This window comes from Pseudophryne corroboree, chromosome 2, assembly GCF_028390025.1.
Source record: "Pseudophryne corroboree isolate aPseCor3 chromosome 2, aPseCor3.hap2, whole genome shotgun sequence".
Classification (NCBI taxonomy): domain Eukaryota; kingdom Metazoa; phylum Chordata; class Amphibia; order Anura; family Myobatrachidae; genus Pseudophryne; species Pseudophryne corroboree.
The window spans coordinates 933,565,123-933,586,038 of record NC_086445.1 but is presented as its reverse complement, the minus strand read 5'-3'; the positions used below and the strand labels follow the sequence as shown (position 1 = coordinate 933,586,038).

Below are 20,916 nucleotides of genomic sequence, written 5' to 3'. Positions count from 1 at the left end.
GTCTCTGGGACACCCAGGGCCGGATGAAGGGCCACATGGGGCTGAAAATGTTTTATGGCCCTACACTGAGAAGGGGAGGAGCTATGACCAGTGCTGTGTAGGTGTGGTCAGTGCTGTGTGGGTGTGGTCAGTGACATGTGGGTGTGTAGTGTACACCCCTAAACTATCAGACCAACTGTCTCACATCTCCTATATAATAGCCCAGATCTGTCACTCTGTGACAGTGTGGCTAACGCTGGGCGTGGCTAGGAGCTCTCATTGGGTTAGCAGCAGGTCTATCACACCCAGTCCACAGCTGATTGGGCGAGAAACGCCCTCCCACACAGGTTACATCCAATGGGAGGCTGTGTGTGTGTTCCCAGAGCAGGATTAACAATGGGGCTGATGGAGCTGCAGCTCCAGGCCCACTGCATCTGCAGCAACATACCCTCCAGCAAATGACACATATAAATCGCTCCGAAATCAAAAAGGGAGCGTGGCCCGGGTATAGTGGCGTGGCCACGCCCTTTTTCCTATACTTTCAATGGAAGCTTGGAGAGCCAGAAATCGGTAGAGACTATAAAATAGGTACTGTACCTGCCAAAAAGGTGCAGGTGGAGGGCATGCCGCTGCAGCAAGTCTCTGCACTGTAGATAGGGGGGGGGATCCTTTTACTGCAGCGTCCTATGTCCTGCTGCCAGTCCACCTGCCCCCTCCGGCATCAACAATCTCCACTTCCTGGCCACGGCACAGGTGGAACAAAAGCTGCTGCAGCCACCGGCATAGATGTGTATGAAAGCGGCGCAGCAGAAGGCTTTCATAGCCCTCCCTGCGCCGCATACTCTCTGAGCCCTGGAGCCTCCTCTGCACGTGATGTCACAGAAGTGCCTCCCCGCCACAGCCGCGCCCAGATCCCCAGAGGCCCTGACTCCGCAACACAGCACCTGGGCTGCCGGCCTGGAAGACCCGAGATGGCTAATGTAACGGATAGAGTGGGTAATATCGTGGAGGGATAATGTCTGGACGCTGAATCAATGTAAAAGGTGACAGTGCAGTGCAGTGCAGTGTAGTGGGTGTGCAGTATCACTGACACTGCACAGCACTCTCACCTTTTATATTGATTCAGCGAGTCAGTCAGTTCTGCCAGCCAGTCACTATTGTTAGCGCTGGTGTCCCAATGCGCCGCATTACAGGGAAGTAGACGCACTAAATAAACTACAGCTCCCAGCAGCCCTTAGCGCCGAAGCATTCCGGCGCTAAGGGCTGCTGGGAGCTGTAGTTTATTGAGTGCATCTTCTTCCCTGTTATGCGGCACGTTGGGACACCAGCGCTAACAATAGTGATTGGCTGCTGGGCGAGTCTCTGGGAGAGCCACTCACAGAAAGGAGGACAGCAGCTTAGTTGCTTCAAGGAGGAGAAGCATTATCCGCCCCTCCCCCACTCGCAGTACCTCCGGGCCCCATCCGCGGCACCCCCATACAACCCCCTCCACCACCTGCGGCACCTCCGCACCCGCCCCCACCCGCGGCACCACCGCACCCACCCCTCCCCCACCTGCAGCACCCCGCAACCGCTCCTCCTTCACCGACGGTGGCTCTGACCCCCACCTGTGGCACCCACCCCTCCCCCACTCGCATCACCACCGCACCAGCCCCACTCGCAGCACCCCCGCAACCGCTCCACCCCCGGACCCCCTCCCCCGCCCGCGTCTCCCCGCACCCGCCACTCCCCCAACCGCGTCTCCCCTGCACCCGCCACTCCCCCAACCACGGCACCTACTAGGTGATTAATTAGGCACTGCATGCGTTGTTCACGTCGTTGCAAGGGGCTACGACCCCTTAACCATTGCACGCCCTTTGTCCATGCAATATTTAACCATTCACGCAATTATGATTAGAGGTAATACTCCATATAATACAAATATTGCACGCCACAAGGGCGTGCATGGGTTAAGGGGGCGTAGCCCCTTACGACGGTGTGAGGAGCGCCCGTAGGGCGCAATGAATCACCTAGTAGTACATAAACATAGTAAAAAGGTTAGAATTTAATGAGAAAAATAGAAATACAATTCGAATACTTATGATTTATGGCCGACCGTGTGCCAGATAGGTGGCTTGTTATCATCATACTGTCATGATGATGGGCCTATTTATATGTGGTGGCCTGGAGCTGTAGATTCATCTGCCCCATTGTTAATCTGGTTCTGGGGATCTCTCTATTCCTTTATTACCAGAATTGGGAAGGAGGGCTCTCAGGTGGACAGACTGCACCTTGCATTCTCCAATAGCACTGAAGAAGATACCTTTGTCTACCGGATCCATTACTCCTACATACACCATGAGCTGCAGAGTGACTTGCCAGAATAAACAAATAGCATTGGGATTTGAACCAGAATCTGCGGTAAATCTCCTCGCTGCGTCTAACTGTCGCCACTACGCTACTCCTTCCCTCCCATATGTATGATTTATTAGTTAGTTAGGGCACTTTACAACAAAACCAACTGTAGGATAGAAATACCTTAATGTGCTTTGCAAATAATTTGATTGCCTTGGTCTCGCCTCTGAATGCATTTACCAGCCTGTAAGAATGTGGGGAAGGAGACCATGTTATGAATAATGATAACATACACGATAGAATGTATTCACATTGCACTATATGGCATATGGATAGGAGGGCATGCCAAGTGCACACAGGACATTTATTAAGGCATATTCCTCGCCATCTGTCCAATGACTGGTACAGAGCTGCCCAGGGGAGTCCTAGGATCCGTGGAGATAGCGGAGTCTGACACAGGCTACCGTAATATACATGGATGTAATATATACACAAGACTGATGCAGCACCACTTATAGGCCCTACACACTCGTCGACCCGCTGCCGAGCTACCCGATGGCCGGTACGGCCGACGGGCAACCCGGCGGCGGGGGGAGTGAAGTCTCCCGGCTCCATAGCAGTGCATGCTAATATGGATGAGATTGTCCATATTGGCCTGCATGCATAAGCAACCCGGCATCAACGATGAACGAGCGTCGGGCCGCGCATCGTTCATCGTCGAAGCCTACACACTGGGGGTCATTCCGAGTTGTTCGCTCGTTATTTTTTTCTCGCAACGGAGCGATTAGTCGCTAATGCGCATGCGCAATGTCCGCAGTGCGACTGCGCCAAGTAAATTTGCTATGCAGGTAGGTTTTTTACTCACGGCATTACAAGGTTTTTTCTTCGTTCTGGTGATCGTAATGTGATTGACAGGAAGTGGGTGTTTCTGGGCGGAAACTGGCCGTTTTATGGGAGTGTGTGAAAAAACGCTACCGTTTCTGGGAAAAACGCGGGAGTGGCTGGAGAAACGGAGGAGTGTCTGGGCGAACGCTGGGTGTGTTTGTGACGTCAAACGAGGAACGACAAGCACTGAACTGATCGCACTGGCAGAGTAAGTCTCGAGCTACTCAGAAACTGCACAGAGAAGTCTTTTCGCAATATTGCGAATCTTTCGTTCGCAATTTTGATAAGCTAAGATTCACTCCCAGTAGGCGGCGGCTTAGCGTGTGCAAAGCTGCTAAAAGCAGCTTGCGAGCGAACAACTCGGAATGACCCCCACTGAACGATATGAACGGGTTCTCGTCCATTAATGAACGAGAACGTTCATCTCTTTCAGTGAAATCTTTCAGTGTGTAGGGCCCATTACTTTCTCATTCCTGCAAATAAGATCAAAAGTTTAAAACCATCTATTTTATAACTGTAGAACCTGCTCTCCCTGACGTGTGACAGGCGGAATGAAATGTAACTTAGATAGTCATTACCTGTGCCACTGAAACAGAGTATAATATACTCAAAATACTTCATCTTTCTAAAAGCAGAATTACACAGAGATGATCAAGTAGTAAAACCCCACAGATGTTGCAAGTATACATTGTATAAATGTAATGCGAATAAATACTGAGATAGAACGCGGCAAAACAGGCCATTCCCGTATGTTGTACACTGAGTAGTGATAAACACCAAAAAGGCATCCCAAAAATTAGCCTATCCATTTACGTACTATGGAGTCTATTTACTAAGCCTTGGATGGAGATAAAATCGCTGGAGATTGGGGCAGATGTATTAACTTGGAGAAGGCATAAGGAAGTGATAAACCAGTGATATGTGCAAGGTGATAAACACACCAGCCAATCAGCTCCTAACTGTTAATTTATATATTGGAGCTGATTGGCTGGTTCGTTTATCACCTTGCACATATCACTGGTTTATCACTTCCTTATGCCTTCTCCACGTTAATACATCTGCCCCATTCAAAGTACCAGCCATTCGGCTCCTAACTGCCATGTCACAGGCTGTGTTTGAAAAATGACAGTTAGGAGCCGATTGGCTGGTACTTTATCTCCAGCTACTTTATCCAAGCCTTAGTAAATAGAGCCCTAAGTTACAAAATGTACTAATGAATGATTACCCTCCGTTTTGTTTTCTCTGACAGTTTCTCTATGATGACACTGAGCAGATGCAACATACAGCATTGTTATATTCCCGGAACGGATAAGATCAGGTCAGTGCGGATGGTGTTTGGTGTTCCGTGGTAATAGACACTTACTTCATTAGCTCCAGGGTGCGGTGCGCAGAGCTGCAGACAATTAAGATCAGGACGGATTTCTTTTCCTTGTGATTTTTTGATAGCTTTGACCATTTTGGGCAGACTGAAATAGAGAAACGTTGCTATTTTACAACAGTTTAATCAATTAGTGGACTTTGTACTACAGATGTGGACTCTAACATACTTACTTTCCTTCAGGTATGAAGACAGGGTATGACTGAGGTCATTTGCTTTTGTAAAACAATTATCTAGGATGAAAAGAATAAATATTAATTACAAACATCAAATAACGCCGCTTGCATGAAAGGGTTAAAGCTGTATACCTGATGCAATTACTGATTTAAGTGCACAAATCATATATATATATATATATATATAAACAAGTCAATTTATATATTATTACTCAAATTATTAGGCTGGATGGGCAGTGTTCACAAACATAAAGGTAATGTCAGTCTCTACGTTTTTTAAAGTATACAAAAAAAAACCCAAAACCTTGACTGCCTGGTAATTTAAAGGAAAAACCACTGAGGGTAATTCAGACCTGATCGTAGCAGCAAATTTGTTAACAGTTGGGCAAAACCATGTGCACTGCAGGTGGGGCAGATATAACATGTGCAGAGAAAGTTATGGTGGGGTGGGGTGTGTTCAAACTGAAATCTAAATTGCAGTGTAGAAATTAAGTAGGCAGTATTTACCCTGCACAGAAACAATATAACCCACCCAAATCTAACTCTCTCTGCACATGTTATATCTACAATCAGGTCTGAATCACCCCCATTGTTTGGCAGCCCATGGAATGATCTCATGAGTATATGGCTATCTCTGGATTAATCTCTGTATTGTATGGTAGTGTCTGGGATGTGCCCTTTATTTTGTATTTGTCCCTTAAATGCCTGCAATTTTTGTGACTCCAAACCTAAACATTGGTGGGGCACTAAAAGTGTATTGGCCTAGGGTGGCCAGAAGCCCAATATCAGGCACTGGATAGTAATGTGACAGCAACTTAAAATTGGATTTTAAAACCTACCGGTAAATCCTTTTCTCTTAGTCTGTAGAGGATGCTGGGGATGCTTCAAGAACCATGGGGTATAGACGGGATCCGCAGGAGACATGGGCACACTATAAGACTTTGAATGGGTGTGAACTGGCTCCTCCCTCTATGCCCCTCCTCCAGACTCCAGTTATAGGAACTGTGCCCAGGGAGATGGACATTTCGAGGAAAAGGATCTATTTAATTATTTTAAACAAAGGTGAGATACATACCAGCTCACACCACCAACACGCCGTACAACATGGCATTCAACAACAACACATGCAACGGCATGACCAACAGCAGTCACAGACTTGACTGAACTCAACGCAACATGAGCGTAACTATAACCAAACTGCAGATACAGCCCGCACTGGGACGGGCGCCCAGCATCCTCTACGGACTAAGAGAAAAGGATTTACCGGTAGGTATTAAAATCCTATTTTCTCATACGTCCTAGAGGATGCTTCAAGAACCATGGGGTTTATACAAAAGCTCTAGAACGGGCGGGAGAGTGCGGATGACTCTGCAGCACCGATTGACCAAATAAGAGGTCCTCCTCAGCCAGGGTATCAAACTTGTAAAACTTCGCAAAGGTGTTTGATCCCGACCAAGTAGCAGCTCGGCAAAGCTGTAATGCCGAGACCCCTCCTGCAGCCGCCCAGGATGAGCCCACCTTTCTGGTAGAATGGGCTTTCACAGATTTCGGTAATGGCAAACCTGCCGTAGAATGAGGCTGCTGAATCGTATTACAGATCCAGCGTGCAATAGTCTGCTTGGAAGCAGGAGCCCCAATCTTTTTGGGAGCCCACAGGACAAACAGAGCCTCTGTTTTACTAATCTGAGCCGTTCTGGCGACATAGATTTTCAAAGCTCTGACCACATCGAGAGACTTTGACTCCGCCAAGGCCTCAGTAGCCACTGGCACCACAATAGGCTGGTTTACGTGAAAAGATGAAACCACTTTTGGCAGAAATTGTTGACGAGTTCTCAACTCTGCTCTATCCGCATGGAAAATCAAACAAAGCCGCCAATTCAGACACTCGCCTTGCGGACGCCAAGGCCAACAACATGACCACTTTCCAAGTAAGGAATTTTAACTCAACCTTTCGCAAAGGTTCAAACCAATGTAATTGCAAAAATTGCAGCACCACATTAAGATCCCACGGTGCCACAGGAGGCACAAATGGAGGTTGGATGTGCAGCACCCCTTTTACAAAGGTCTGAACTTCTGGAAGAGAAGCCAATTCTTTCTGAAAAAAGATCGACAAGGCCGAAATCTGTACTTTAATAGAGCCTAACTTTAGGCCCGCATCCACACCTTCTTGTAGGAAATGGAGCAAACGCCCCAGGTGAAATTCTTCTGTAGGAGCCTTCTTGGATTCACACCAAGACACATATTTCCTCCAAATACGGTGGTAAGGCTTTGCCGTTACTTATTTTCTAGCCTGAAGAAGTGTGGGAATGACTTCACTGGGAATACCCTTTCGGGCTAGGATTTGGCGTTCAACCGCCACGCCGTCAAACGCAGCCGCGGTAAGTCCTGATACACGCACGGCCCCTGTTGTAACAGGTCCTCCCGAAGAGGAAGAGGTCAGGGATCTTCTATGAGCAACTCCTGAAGATCTGGATACCAAGCCCTTTTTGGCCAATCCGGAACAATGAGGATCGCCTGAACCCTTGTTCTTCTTATCATTTTTATCACCTTTGGAATGAGTGGAAGTGGAGGGAACACATATACCGACGGAAACACCCACGATGTCACTAGGGTGTCCACCGCTATCGCTTGAGGGTCCCTCGACCTGGAACAATATCTCTAAAGTTTCTTGTTGAGGCGAGACGCCATCATGTCTACTTGAGGAACTCCCTAATGACTTGTCACTTCTGCAAAGACCTCTTGATGAAGACCCCACTCTCCAGGATGGAGATCGTGTCTGCTGAGGAAGTCTGCTTCCCAGTTGTCCACTCCTGGAATGAAGACTGCTGACAGAGCGCTGGCATGTCTTTCCGCCCAGCGAAGAATCTTCGTGGCCTCGGCCATCGCCGCTCTGCTCCTTGTTCCGCCTTGGCGGTTTATGTACGCCACTGCTGTCACGTTGTCTGACTGAATCAAGACAGGCAGACCTCGAAGATGTTCTGCTTGCAGTATGCCGTTGTAAATGGCTCTTAATTCCAGAATGTTTGTGTGTAGACAAGCTTCCTGGCTCGACCACTTTCCCTGAAAGTTTCTTCCCTGGGTGACTGCTCCCCAGCCTCGGAGGCTTGCATCTGTGGTCACCAGGATCCAATCCTGAATCCCGAACCTGCGTCCTTCCAGAAGGTGAGAACTGTGCAGCCACCACAGAAGGGAGATTCTGGTCCTGGGAGATAGAATTATTTTCCGGTGCATGTCCAGGTGAGACCCGGACCACTGGTCCAACAGGTTCCACTCAAACACCCTGGCATGGAACCTGCCATACGGAATGGCCTCGTAGGCCGCCACCATCTTCCCCAGCTACCGAGTGCATTGAAGAACTGACACCTTTGCCGGTTTCAGAATGTGTTTTACCATGTTCTGTATTTCCAGAGCTTTTTCCACTGGAAGAAAAACTCTCTGCAATTCTGTATCCAGAATCATACCCAGGAACGATAGCCGTGTCGTCGGATCCAACTGTGATTTTGGCAAATTTAGGAGCCAACTGTGATGTTGCAGAATCGTCAGTGAAAGGGCAACATTCAACAATTGCTCCTTGGATCTCGCCTTTATGAGGAGATCGTCCAAGTACGGGATAATTGTGATTCCCTGCTTGCGCAGGAGAACCATAATTTCCGCCATTACTTTGGTGAAAATCCTCGGAGCTGTGGACAGACCAAACGGCAACGTCTGAAATTGGTAATGACAATCCTGCACAGCAAATCTCAGGTAAGCCTGATGTGGAGGCTATACGGGGACATGTAAGTAGGCATCTTTTATGTCGACCGACACCATAAAATCCCCCTCTTCCAGACTGGAGATCACTGCTCGGAGAGATTCCATCTTGAATTTGAATTTTTTCAGAAAGTAATTGAGGGATTTTAGGTTTAGAATCGGTCTGACTGAGCCATCCGGCTTCGGGACCACGAACAGGCTTGAATAAAAGCCTTCTCCCTGTTGTGACGGGGGCACCGTGACAATCACTTGATTTTGACACAACTTTAGTATCGCAGCGCTTACTTTCTCCCTTTCTAGAAGAGAAGCTGGCAAGGCCGATTTGAAAAATCGGTGAGGGGGCATGTCTTGAAACTCTAACTTGTACCCTTGGGTTACTATGTCTACTATCCAAGGATCCAGGTCCGAGTGCACCCAGACCTGACTGAAGAGTTGGAGACGTGCCACCACCAGTGCGGACTCCCGCAGAGGAGCCCCAGCGTCATGCGGTGGATTTGGTAGAAGCCGGAGAGGACTTCTGCTCTTGGGAACTTGCCACAGCCTGTGACCTTTTTCCCCGTCCTCTCCCCCTCGCAGCAAGGAAGGAGGATCCACGTCCTTTTTTGAATTTATTGGGCCGAAAGGACTGCATCTGATAGTGAGGCGATTTCTTCTGCTGTTCAGGAACATAAGGTAAAAATGAAGACTTACCCGCGGTAGCCGTAGACACCAGGTCAGTGAGGCCGTCACCAAACAAGACCCTACCGTTAAACGGTAGAGACTCCATCGCCTTCTTAGAGTCAGCGTCAGCATTCCATTGGTGAATCCACAATGCTCTCCTTGCTGAGACTGCCATGGCATTGGCCCTTGATCCCAAAAGGCCAATATCCCTCGCAGCTTCTTTTAAATATGCTGCAGCGTCCCTGATATGACCCAGAGTCAAAAGCACACTATCCCTGTCTAGGGTATCTATATCAGATGACAAGTTATCTGCCCACTTTTCAATAGCGCTACTCACCCATGCCGAAGCAAAGGCAGGCCTGAGTAGCGACCATGTAGTGACATAAATGGATTTTAGTGTATTTTCCTGCTTACGATCCGCAGGATCCTTTAGGGCTGCCGTGTCAGGGGACAGAAGTGCCACTTTTTTGGATAGACGTGATAAAGCTTTGTCTTCCATGGGGATTGACTCCCACCTTTCCCTGTCCCCAGAGGGGAACGGATATGCCACTGGAATTCTTTTGGGAACATGTATCTTTTTGTCAGGATTTTCCCAAGCCTTTTCAAAAAGTGCGTTCAGTTCATGAGAGGGAGGAAATGTTACCGCAGGTTTCTTTCCTTTAAATATACAGACCCTAGTATCAGGAACAGCAGGGTCCTCAGTGATATGTAATACTTCTTTTATCGCCACAATCATGTACTGAATACTCTTAGCCAGTTTTGGATGTAATCTGGCATCACTACAGTCGACACTGGAATCAGAGTCCGTGTCGGTATCTGTATCTGCTATCTGGGTAAATGCACGTTTCTGTAACCCTGAAGGGGTCTGTGACAAAGCATCTTCCATGGATTTCCTCCACGTCTAGTTCTTAGACTCAGATTTATCAAATCTCTTAGTCAGCCTAGTCACATTTGCATTTAAAACACTCAACATATTCACCCAATCATCCGTCGGCGGTGCCGACACGGCCACTCTCACAGTATTTTCTGTCCCCACTCCAGCCTCCTCCTGGGAAGAGCATTCAGCCTCAGACATGTTGACACACACGTACCGACACTCACAACCACACTGGGGCTATAGAAGACAGACCCACAATAAAGCCTGCAAGAGAGACACAGAGAGAGTTCTGCCAGCTCACACCCAGCGCCTATCCCGGTACTGAAGCAAGTAACAAGACTGCCCAGACCTGTTAGCGCTTTCTATATATATAATTTAGCACCAAATCACTTGTGCCACCCCATCCGTTTTGCACCCTGTTACTTGTACAGCAGTGGGGAGGTCAGGGCCAGCGTCTCTGCAGCTTCTGTGAAGAGAAAATGGCGCTGGTCAGAGCTGTGTGGGCTAAGAGCCGCCCACTACATGGCGCGCTTCAGTCCCGCTTAAAATTATCTTTATACTGGTGGGGGTCCCTTAACTAGTGACACTGTTATAACTTATGCCAGTGGCGTTTCTGGTGTTCATGCTGCCCAGGGCGCCCCCCCTGCGCCCTGCACCGCCGAGTTATGTGTGGGAGCATGCGCGGTACCTCAAACGCCGTCTTCTGCCGTCACTGAAGTCTTCTGATCTTCTCATACTCACCCGGCTTCTGTCTTCTGGCTCTGTGAGGGGGGTGACGGCGAGGCTCCGGGAACAAGCAGCTAGGCGTACCAAGTGATCGAACCCTCTGCAGCTAATGGTGTCCAGTAGCCTAAGAAGCAGAGCCCTTGAACTCAGAAGAAGTAGGTCTGCTTCTCTCCCCTCAGTCCCACGATGCAGGGAGCCTGTTGCCAGCAGGTCTCCCTGAAAATAACAAACCTAATATAAGTCTTTTTCTGAGAAAATCTGGAGAGCTCCTCAGTGTGCATCCAGTCTCACTGGGCACAGAATCTAACTGGAGTCTGGAGGAGGGGCATAGAGGGAGGAGCCAGTTCACACCCATTCAAAGTCTTATAGTGTGCCCATGTCTCCTGCGGATCCCGTCTATACCCCATGGTTCTTGAAGCATCCCCAGCATCCTCTAGGATGTATGAGAAAATAACATGCGTAACAACAGTGATCTGTAGAAGAGAATCTCTGAACACGCAACACATTGAATCTTGGGGGTCATTCCGAGTTGTTCGCTCGCTAGCTGTTTTTAGCAGCCGTGCAAACGCTATGCCGCCTCCCACTGGGAGTGTATTTTAGCTTAGCAGAAGTGCGAACGGTAGTATCGCAGAGCGGCTACAAAATATTTTTGTGCAGTTTCAGAGTAGCTCCAGACCTACTCAGCGCTTGCAATCACTTCAGACTATTCAGTTTCTGTTTTGATGTCACGAACACGCCCTGCGTTCGGCCAGCCACGCCTGCGTTTTTCCTGGCACGCCTGCATTTTTCCGAAGACTCCCTGAAAACGGTCAGTTGACATCCAGAAACGCCCACTTCATGTCAATCACTCTGCGGCGAGCACTGCGACTGAAATGCTTCGCTAGACCTTGTGTGAAACTACATAGTTTGTTGCATTAGTACGACGCGCGTGCGAATTGCGCCGCGTGCGCAGAAGTGACAATTTTGTGCCTGATCGCTGCGCAGTGAACCAAAGCAGCTAGCGATCAACTCGGAATGACCCCCTATTGGTAAATGAGACTTTGGATAACCCTGATATCCTGGGGTACATTAGCAGGCTGTCAGCATTGGCTACCCAAATTTGCGGCCACCCCTGAGATTATGTAGCCCTTATAAACAACTTTAAATAATACCTGTATAAGCTGAAAGCTGATATCATTGCTTATAAGATACATTTTGATGCATACTTGCCTACTTTCCTGGAATGGGCGCGAGGCTCCCGAAAATTGGGTGGCTCTCTTGGTCACCCAGAAAAGTGGGCAAGTCTCCCGAATCCAGCTCACCCCTGCTTGCACACCCTACTCACTACGGAAAAATGGGCGGGGAGATGCGCAATTCGCATTGAATTGTGTCATCATAGTCCCGCCGGCCCGCTTTATAATGCTGGTAAATGTGGGCATTGTAAAAGCGGTTGGCAGGGCATGCCCCTGTACTGCCCCTATTTCGGAACCACACACCCTGTTGGCAACTATGTTTTTATGTCATCAGCACAGTGTTTATTAGGAATAATGTGCATTATCAGGAATAATGTACCCCTATATAACTTATTATGGATATTAGAAGACCCCCCTGGACTTCTGTAATCTGTAATACAGCATTTGGCCAAAGGCATTGCACTTTTATATGGTCACAGAACTCATTGTCTATAGTTCATTACAATTTGCAGAAGGGAGTACAATATCCCATATATAAGCTTGGGAAAGTGTCCGTAAATACTTCATGCAGCATTATCACCGAATAACAAACATTTCCAATGGCCAAATAGGGAAAATATAATTATTCATAAAAACAATGACTTAGTAATGTATTTCTAGCTATGTCCATTCAAAAGAGGCACAGTACAGTATTCGCCATATTTTATTTCTATGTTTACCCCTCACCATTAAACTGAAGTGTAATACAGTCCAATCAGCTATAATAAAAAAAAAACAGAAATTTAAATTCTGCTAAATATCACAAAAAAATAAATCTTTTTTGTTTTACCGCGAGGTACACAACTGTCAGACAATGCGGCAGTAAGATGACCCCCTATTATGCTGTAGCCGACAAACAAATCTCTAAGGCTACCACAAGTCTGCGTTGATGACTAGTGACTGATGAAGAAAGGACAAGTGCCTGTGGTCACTTACACTTCCAATAAGATCACACAGCCAAGCAAACTAGGTCACTGTTAGGCCAAACAAACTCCGTTATGAATAAATCAACTATCCTCTAAGGAGCAATGGCAAACATAAATAAGTATAGAATAATTAACCTTTTATTTTGTTCAAAATAGAAGACGGATCCCGACTTTACATGAAATATCATGTAACATAGATTATTCCTGGAAATAACCTACACCATTTATAAAAAAAAACCATGAGCAGAAATGTACGTGCCTTATGTTTCTCCCCCTGGTTCACACAAAGTTCAAACACACAAGAGCCTGGCTGGAGAACCCTATACTTACATCGCAACCACACACTGACATCTGCGTGGCCCAAAAGTGAAGTTTTGTTTTACCTTTTCTGTGGTTTTATATATGAGGAATGAAATGTAGCCACACAGAAAAAACATATTACTCATGATATGAATCATTTTGAGAAACAAACCAATATACTGTATTAACAAGAATACAAGTCCAGCAAGTCAATGGGGGGGGGCATCTTGGTTGAAAACGGGAGTACAATTGAATAGCCGGTGACTTTAAAGTGCAAGGCTACCTCCCTTTTTAAAACACACTGACTACAGGGGTGTGACACCCTGTAGAAAATCAAGAGCGCTGTCCGCACTGATAAAGGAGACTATTTACTATACAATTAAAATATTGACAATAACAAATTGTTAACAATTTTTATTAAAAATGAATAAAATTTATTAAGTAGTACAACCTGACTGGCCTTCAATCAGCCTATATAATGCGTAATTAATATCATGATATAGACAATTCATATACAACCATTATTATGGCTATGTGTTACTGAAATTATGAGGCTTAGAATTTGATGCAACTATAATTCATAATGTCCACTTGTTGGAAGATGAAAAGGCTATAAATGGCGTTCCAAACACTGAGTGTGTTTGGAGGTCCTCAGTTCTTTAAATGTTCCAATTTGAACATGTGTGCACACATATAGCAATTTAATGAATAGTTACCATCCACGGATAGTATGGGTTCACCTCCAGGATAATGAATTAATGCTGTGACAGTCCCGAATTCAGAAACTCCCTCTGCTGGTGCTTGACCGTCAGTTGCAGAATATCTGGAGAAGATGTCAGTGGGGACTCATCCACAGTGCTCGGGCTCCCTCTGCTGGCAGTCAGCCCAAATTGCAGGTGCACTGATAGGTATCAAACCACACGACGGTGTTTCAGTCGGTGATTGGAGATGAATATCCTGGATACCGGTCACTCAAAAACGCGTTTCTCCGCCTTCTAAGTCCTCTCAGCGGCTTCCTCAGTTTGAAATGACCGAGCTCGTCGGGCTGTGTTTATATAGCCTCTCTGATTTGTAATTCCCGCGGCCGTCCGCGCATGCGCACTCCGGCGTGCGTTCCAAGCCTCATTTTCACTTGGCTTCTTAAATAGACTCCAGTGGCCATTTTGGAATTGCCTGTCAAGCCTCACTCTCATATGGAATAGGATGTTCCTACCATACAATCCAAGCCTCGTTTATGAGTCAGGAAGTTTACATCAAGCCTCTCTTTCATAAACTCTTAGATCTTAATCGTAATATATCTAAGCCTCATTTTTAGCCAAATTCGGTTGTCGTGCCTCACATGATTGCTGCAGTTAATTATTAATCTCAATTCTATCACATGTTTACATGTTTTCTTATATTTTAGCAAGAAATCATAATAAATCATGCTCATAAAAAACGCATTGTAATTTATTTCATATATATATACACATATCTCTCCCGACCACAGGTAGAAGTACTATTTTCAAAACACTTCATATTTATAGTACATCTGCCTAACCATATAAGATACATAAAATTCATAGTCTCCATCTCCATCTTTCGGTGCCACAAGGAACCGTGCACTAACTGTATATATATATAAATAATAGTATAATTTTATACTCATATAATTCGAAACGAGAAAAAGGCTGGAGTTAAATTTTATTTAGCTCGACTGAATCGTTTAGACCCTGGGGAATCAGAGTCTTGAGGTTAAAAATCCAAAATGCCTCCTTTTTGCACAGCCTCCTAAACCTATCCCCCCCCCTATTGGTTACTGCTATCTGTTCAATAGCCATAATATTTAATTTCTCACTTAACCCCTCCCCACATTCCAATATGTGACGATAAAGGTGAGTATTCCCTACTCTTTTATTTATCTGTCGTAGGTGCTCCATAAACCTAACGTGGAGCGCCCGGGTGGTACGCCCCACGTACTGTGCTCCACAACCGCACTGCAATACATAAATAACGTATGTGGACCTGCAGTTCAAAAATCCTTTTATATTGAATTTTTCACCTGAAACATTTGAGGAGAATTGTGTCGTTTTTTTGGCTGTGTGTTTACATGTTACACAATTTATTCTACCACACTTATGGAATCCACTCGGTGGTTTAGGTAACCATGTATCAATTTGTCCCCCTTGTGTTCCTAATAATACGGGCTTCTCACATGGTCTATTGAAAAAACTAGGTGCTAGTGCAGATTTTAGACTATCCGACTTTCGGAAAATGACCTGTTCGCTGAGCTCTAGGTTGGCATTCAGTACTTCATCCAATTTTAAAAAGGAGGAGTTCTTTTTTATGATCTTTTTTATCTCATATGCACTCGTATTGTATTTTGTTACAAACCTTGTTGTCCTATCTATCTTCATTTTATTCAGATTTTTCCTGACATTGGATCCGGTAGTATCCAATAAGGTGTCCCTCTTTAGCCCTTCTACTTCCTTCAAGGCTTTGTCCAACACATATTTTGGATAGCCCTGAGTCAAAAATGCCCCATACATGGATTCCATCTGTTCTTTCGCCCCTTCATTAGAGGAGCAGTTCCTTTTTATACGAAGGAACTGGCCCTTGGGTATGTTATCTTTCCATCGCTGTAAATGACTACTTTTATAGTGTAAATACCGATTCTGGTCTACTTCCTTAATATACGTGCTGGTTACTATATTCTCATTTTCAATTTTTAGCGCTATATCCAAAAAAGTCATCTGTGTGGGGTGACAGTGTCCCGTGAATTTAATCCCAAATTTATTTTGATTAAGACTGACAATAAATGACTCCGCTGACTCTGTGCTCCCCTCCCAAACAAAAAACAAATCATCTATGAAACGGCCATAGAGGACCAGATTCGCCCCGAGACCGCCGCCCCATACATGTTGTTCCTCGAACCGCCCCATGAACAGGTTGGCGAAACTCGGAGCAAATCTGGTCCCCATGGCCGTCCCCCTCAACTGTAAATAATACCGTTTATCAAAAATAAAATAATTGTGTTGTAATATGAATCTGATACCTTCCAAAATCAACCCTCTCAATTCCTCCCCTATGTTGGGATCTCTTGCCAAATAAAATTCTACAGCTTCGATCCCTAATTGGTGTTCAATATTTGAATAAAGTGATTCTACATCACATGTGATAAAACAATAATTAGTCTGCCATTTAATAGTTTTAATTAAATTTAAGAAAAAAGTAGTGTCTTTAATGTGTGATTTAAGTTGACTAACATAACCCTGTAAAAAACTATCTATAAAAAATGATAAATTACTTGTCAGTGAGTCCACACCCGCGATGATAGGGCGTCCGGGCGGGTTCACTAACGTTTTATGCACCTTAGGCAAACAATAATATGTAGGAACCACCGGGTTCTCACAAAACAAAAAACGTTGTGTTTCCCTGGATATAGCACCTGCATCCAATGCCTTTTTTAACAAAATTTTCAGTTCTTCCTGGAACTGGGCGGTGGGGTTGTGGGTTAACCTAGAATACAGGCTGGCATCACCCAGTTGTCTATTTGCCTCTGCCAAATACATGACTGTGTCCATTACCACAACCCCACCGCCCTTGTCAGCTTGTTTGATAGTCAAGGAAGAATCTCCCTTCAACGTTTTTAATGCTGATCGTTCCTGTCTATTTAGATTGTCCTTCAGCGATTGTTTGTCAGATTTATAACACATCACCCTAAACTGTTCTAAAGTAGATTTGTAAAAACTCTCAATGTATGGTCCTCTGTATGCCAACGGATAAAACTCAGACTTATTTTTGAACTTAGTAGTTTCACTCGCATCATATATTTTAATATAAGCCCCCTCATTCGAATTATTCATTGATTCCTCCGCCAGTGATTCAAGTATATTGACCATTAAATGGTCCTCTTGATCCAATATAATCGGGATCCCTTCATCACCTCTTTTCTTCATGTTTTTTATCGCGAAATATCGCTTCCTACTTAGGGTCCTGATGTATCTATTCAAATCAACGAACAATTCGAACAAGTTGGGCTTTTGGGCGGGGGCAAAATTTAGACCCTTTTCCAATAGTCTTAGCTGATCATCATTCAGTTTTTTTGAAGATAAATTAAACACCCCTTTTCCTTTTACTTCAGTTTCATGTTTTTTACTTGACCTGTTCTTTCCCCCTCTCTTTCCTCTAACTCTTGCTCTCTTTGTCTTTTCCCTGACCACCCTACTCCTTCGTACTTTTTGTATGGACGGTTTTGAAATCTGTGGCTGTCCTCCAAAAAATTATCCGTACTTACGTGAGCATTATAAGATGGTCTATTTCTAACTCCCACATCTATCCGCTCATCATTCCCTGGGTCTCTTCTATTCCATTTGGGATGTATGGCTGGGGATCTGATATTGTTGGGTCGTGATAGAATACCGTATCTATTCCTATTTGCCAGAAATTCACAATTCTCCTCACCCTGACTCCTATAACCCCTTGACTCTCTATGACCTGAATGGGTTCTTGCTTCCCTATACTGGTGTGGCCTATAATCAAACTTTTGTGTATCCTTTTTAATGGCTCCCAGCTCTCTTTGAGAAGGCCTATATTCAAACATATTCTCCCTTTTTCTATTAAAGGTATGTATCTCACCCTTTTGGTAATCCAACTTATCCCGATTTAATTTATTATTTTTCCTGAGGACCAGGGTTTTTTCAAAATCCTCCACTTTACGATTGACTCTAAGGTCTCTATCGTTAAACCCCTTATCCTCAGAGAATGGTTTTAATAAGTCATGGGTTTTCTCAATCTCTTTTTGTATCCCATTGACTTTTTCCTCCCTATATTTGACCAACAGCTTCATCAGATTTATGGAACAGTTATCCAATATCGCATTCCATTCATCTGAAAACTGTTTATCCTCTTTAAAAGTGGAGGTTTTTAAAATCCTCAGTCCTCTAGGAATCAAGCCTTGATCCAGGTATTTCTGCAATGATACCTGATCCCACCAATGCCTCGTTTCCTCAATACAGAGATTTTCCAATCTATTGAACAGACCGTGCATATCATCTGAATTCTCATCCCTTTCCATGGGTAATACTTCATCTGATCCCTTCAGATATACGCTACGTCTTTCTAACCGTTCAGCTATACATTTTAAAGCTGCCATATTGCACAGTTCCCAGCGTTCCTTGCTGCCCAAGATGCAATTAACTAAATGGAATCACCTACTAGCGTTCTAAATGTATACACAACCACCCCCACACCACCGTGTGTGGACTGGTGTGTATACCCCTGGGCGCTGGTTCCTACCAGGAAGATGGAGATCAAATATCAATGCGGACTGCTGCTCCTAATAAAGGATAATTGCAATCCTCACAAAAACCAAAAGAAAACACACTGACTACAGGGGTGTGACACCCTGTAGAAAATCAAGAGCGCTGTCCGCACTGATAAAGGAGACTATTTACTATACAATTAAAATATTGACAATAACAAATTGTTAACAATTTTTATTAAAAATGAATAAAATTTATTAAGTAGTACAACCTGACTGGCCTTCAATCAGCCTATATAATGCGTAATTAATATCATGATATAGACAATTCATATACAACCATTATTATGGCTATGTGTTACTGAAATTATGAGGCTTAGAATTTGATGCAACTATAATTCATAATGTCCACTTGTTGGAAGATGAAAAGGCTATAAATGGCGTTCCAAACACTGAGTGTGTTTGGAGGTCCTCAGTTCTTTAAATGTTCCAATTTGAACATGTGTGCACACATATAGCAATTTAATGAATAGTTACCATCCACGGATAGTATGGGTTCACCTCCAGGATAATGAATTAATGCTGTGACAGTCCCGAATTCAGAACTCGGGACTGTCACAGCATTAATTCATTATCCTGGAGGTGAACCCATACTATCCGTGGATGGTAACTATTCATTAAATTGCTATATGTGTGCACACATGTTCAAATTGGAACATTTAAAGAACTGAGGACCTCCAAACACACTCAGTGTTTGGAACGCCATTTATAGCCTTTTCATCTTCCAACAAGTGGACATTATGAATTATAGTTGCATCAAATTCTAAGCCTCATAATTTCAGTAACACATAGCCATAATAATGGTTGTATATGAATTGTCTATATCATGATATTAATTACGCATTATATAGGCTGATTGAAGGCCAGTCAGGTTGTACTACTTAATAAATTTTATTCATTTTTAATAAAAATTGTTAACAATTTGTTATTGTCAATATTTTAATTGTATAGTAAATAGTCTCCTTTATCAGTGCGGACAGCGCTCTTGATTTTCTACAGGGTGTCACACCCCTGTAGTCAGTGTGTTTTCTTTTGGTTTTTGTGAGGATTGCAATTATCCTTTATTAGGAGCAGCAGTCCGCATTGATATTTGATCTCCATCTTCCTGGTAGGAACCAGCGCCCAGGGGTATACACACCAGTCCACACACGGTGGTGTGGGGGTGGTTGTGTATACATTTAGTACCTCCCTTTTTCACTCCATTAACTTAACATGAGCAATTGATCGGTAGTGTTCATACTTCAGCCCATAAAATAGCTACCTTTCTGTGGGGTCTATGTATTAAAACCATGGGGATAAATATGTGGACAGAGATAAAGTGCCAGCCAATCAGCTCATAACTGTCATATTACAGGCTGGGATTGAAAAATGACAGTAAAGAGCTGGTTGGTTAGTATGTTGTTTATCTCCTAGGCCCAGTACATAGGCCACTGTGTGTTTATTAACCTCTACAGGATCAGATTTATACTTCAATATTGCCCATGTTGAAACATGATAAAGCATACTGCCCAGCATATCAGTCCCAGTGGGTTCGTCACAATAGGAACGACACAGGCGCAGACCCCCCCCCCCCCCCCCGGGGCGTGGCTTCTATTTGTAAAGCGCCAAGCTGTTCCTTAGCCACTTTGTAAGGATATCCTTATGCCGATCCCATGCAGACTTCTCCCCTCCGAACAGCCAATTATTGGCATGCACCATTAGCAGGTCTGTCTGACACCCATTCACTACTTTATGTAGGTCAGTGGTGAGTGGGAAATACCATCCAACTTTCCAACTTTGGAACACACACGTCAGCGGACAGGACAGTGGGACTGAGACCTCAAATCAGAACAGCTGGGATTTATGTTTTAGGGAAGTAGTGGCTTTCAGCAAGCCATTTCGCCATACCTGGCAGTTTTAGGTCCTCCAACTCAATCTGTGACCTTGTCTTGCCGTAATGTTGCACCACAAGCTTCTGTAGGTCTTCTGGTGTCCCAGCTTTTGGTGCAGATGTTGCAAGGACATCCGTTATTGTCTTCTGAAATTAGATAAGTCGTTCATAGAACTACACAGCAGTAGGGACTTTAACTTTAAAAATATCCTTGGTTTAATTGTGCAGTACTTAGCACAGATGGATGTGCATGTTGGACACACAGAGCCGCTCTCAGACCTGGACAACTTTACTTTGCCAGTTTGTCACATAACCAAGCTAATGTACTGTGAGAGGATTATTATTGCAGATCAACACAAATGATAGAAGAGCTCTGGATGGGGGTAAAGGGATTATTGTGAAGAGAAGACAGACAATGGCAGCTCTAGTGACTGTTGAGATGAGCAAGATGCCTTATTAGCAACACCATACTACACCTCAGAGCTGTCAGAGGTCCATCGAGCACCTCACTAGTAGGCGTGGCCAAGCACCTGGGGACATAC

General features: G+C 44.8%; 1 protein-coding gene across 1 annotated transcript in view; it reads right to left on the bottom strand.

The window, feature by feature from the left end:
- The window catches only part of CMSS1 (cms1 ribosomal small subunit homolog), a 600,650-nt gene that overhangs the window by 36,809 nt on the left and 542,925 nt on the right, over positions 1 to 20,916 (bottom strand). Inside the window, exons 4-7 of the mRNA XM_063956255.1 lie at positions 20,392 to 20,521; positions 4,750 to 4,809; positions 4,562 to 4,664; positions 2,497 to 2,557 (exon numbers count right to left, since the gene is read on the bottom strand). Coding sequence (XP_063812325.1) covers positions 2,497 to 2,557; positions 4,562 to 4,664; positions 4,750 to 4,809; positions 20,392 to 20,521 — 354 coding nt within the window. The remainder of the gene's footprint in view (positions 1 to 2,496; positions 2,558 to 4,561; positions 4,665 to 4,749; positions 4,810 to 20,391; positions 20,522 to 20,916) is intronic.